Source organism: Corapipo altera, unplaced genomic scaffold, assembly GCF_003945725.1.
Source record: "Corapipo altera isolate COAL_440 unplaced genomic scaffold, ASM394572v1 57643, whole genome shotgun sequence".
Classification (NCBI taxonomy): domain Eukaryota; kingdom Metazoa; phylum Chordata; class Aves; order Passeriformes; family Pipridae; genus Corapipo; species Corapipo altera.
The window spans coordinates 1-2138 of NW_020888815.1; the positions used below are offsets into that span (position 1 = coordinate 1).

Consider the following 2138-nt stretch of genomic DNA (forward strand, 5'->3'; position numbering starts at 1 on the left):
CTCCTTGAGGAGGCTGCTCCAGGATTTGTGTCCCTCAGCTCAGCAGCAGCAGGTACTCCTTGAGGAGGCTGCTCAGGATTCGTGTTTCTCAGCTGAGCAGCAGCAGATACTCCTTGAGGAGGCTGCTCAGGATTTGTGTCCCTCAGCTGAGCAGCAGCAGATACTCCTTGAGGCTGGTGGGCAGCGGCAGCTGCTCGACGGCCTCAGGCAGGAAGCGCACGCCGAGGCTGCGGCGCACGGCGCAGCGCGCCAGGCCCTGCAGGCTGCCGGGGGCGGTGCCCAGCGTGCCCAGCCTGTCCCCGAGCCGCGGGTCCCGGTCCCGCGCCGCCTCCCAGGGCTCCAGGTGGCCGGCGGCGCGGCGCAGCAGCTCCAGGCACGAGTCCTCGCGCTCGGAGCCCAGCCCGCGCAGCAGCAGCGCCACGAGGCGCGAGGCCGGGCTCTGCCCCTTCAGGTTGCGCACCCGCGCCTCGGCGCCGAAGTCCAGCAGCACGGCCACGCTCTCCAGGTTGCCCTTCATGGCGGCCCAGCTGAGCGGGGTGTCGGCGTTGTAGTCGCGCGCGTTGACCAGGGCGCCGCCGTCCAGCAGCGCCCGCGCGCACTCGGCGTGGTTCTTGAAGGCCGCCCAGTGCAGGGGGGTGTCGCGGTTGCCGTCGGCCGCGTTGGGGTCGGCGCCGAACTCCAGCAGCAGCTCCACGCACGCCTCGTCCTTCTCGGCCGCGTAGTGCAGAGCGGTGCGGCTGTACCCGTCCAGGGCGTTCACCTGCAGGGACAGGGGTAGACCTGGCCCAGGGCCGAGAGTGACCGGGGTTAGACCTGGCTCTGTACCTGTCCAGGGCGTTCACCTGCAGGGACAGGGTTAAACCTGGCTCTGTACCCGTCCAGGGCATTCACCTGAGCCATGGGGACAGGGTTAAACCTGGCCTAGGGCTGAGATTAACTGGAACCTGGCCAAAAACTGTACCCATCCAGGGCGTTCACCTGAACCACGGGGACAGGGTTAGACCTGGCTCTGTACCCGTCCAGGGCATTCACCTGCAGGGACAGGGGTTAAACCTGGCTCTGTACCCGTCCAGGGCGTTCACCTGAGCCATGGGGACAGGGTTAGACCTGGCTCTGTACCCATCCAGGGCATTCACCTGAACCATGGGGACAGGGTCAGACCTGGCCTAGGGCTGAGATTAACTGGAACCTGGCCAAAAACTGTACCCATCCAGGGCGTTCACCTGAACCACGGGGACAGGGTTAGACCTGGCTCTGTACCCGTCCAGGGCATTCACCTGCAGGGACAGGGGTTAAACCTGGCTCTGTACCCGTCCAGGGCGTTCACCTGAGCCATGGGGACAGGGTTAGACCTGGCTCTGTACCCATCCAGGGCATTCACCTGAACCATGGGGACAGGGTTAGACCTGGCCTAGGGCTGAGATTAACTGGAACCTGGCCAAAAACTGTACCCGTCCAGGGCGTTCACCTGCAGGGACAGGGGTTAAACCTGGCTCTGTACCTGTCCAGGGCGTTCACCTGAGCCAAGGGGAACAGGGTTAGACCTGGCTCTGTACCCGTCCAGGGCATTCACCTGAGCCAAGGGGACAGGGGTTAAACCTGGCTCTGCACCTGTCCAGGGTGTTCACCTGAGCCAAGGGGACAGGGGTTAAACCTGGCTCTGCACCTGTCCAGGGTGTTCACCTGAGCCATGAGGAACAGGGTTAAATCTGGCCTAGGGCTGAGATTAACTGGAACCTGGTTGAAAACTGGCCTAAATCTAATCTTAATTTAAATCTGACCTAAACCTGACCAAAACCTGACCTAAACCTAACCGAAACCTGACCTAAACCTGACTGAAACCTGACCTAAACTTAACTGAAATCTGACCTAAACCTGACTGAAACTTGACCTAAACCTAACTGAAACCTGACCTAAACCTAACTGAAATCTGACCTAAACCTGACTGAAACTTGACCTAAACCTAACCAAAACCTGACCAAAACCTAAGTGAAACCTGACCTAAGCCTAACCGAAACCTGACCTAAACCTACCTGAAACCTGACCTAAACCCAAACTTAATGTAAACCTAATCTAAACCTAACCTTAACTTAAACCTTTAAGTTAATCCTAACCTTAAATTAGGTTCAGTTTAAGTT

At 59.4% G+C, this 2138-nt stretch overlaps 1 protein-coding gene across 4 annotated transcripts in view; it reads right to left on the reverse strand.

Moving 5' to 3' along the window:
- Positions 1 to 2138, reverse strand: part of ASB8 (ankyrin repeat and SOCS box containing 8) — a 2507-nt gene continuing 369 nt past the window's right edge. The window contains exons 2-3 of one of the 4 annotated variants that reach the window (XM_027633212.1): positions 141 to 760; positions 1 to 81 (exon numbers count right to left, since the gene is read on the reverse strand). In XM_027633212.1, the coding sequence (XP_027489013.1) occupies positions 143 to 760 (618 nt within the window). In that variant the 3' untranslated portion in view covers positions 1 to 81; positions 141 to 142. Of the gene's footprint in view, positions 761 to 2138 lie in introns of all 4 variants that reach the window. The other 3 variants (XM_027633211.1, XM_027633210.1, XM_027633209.1) reach the window with 3 other exon arrangements.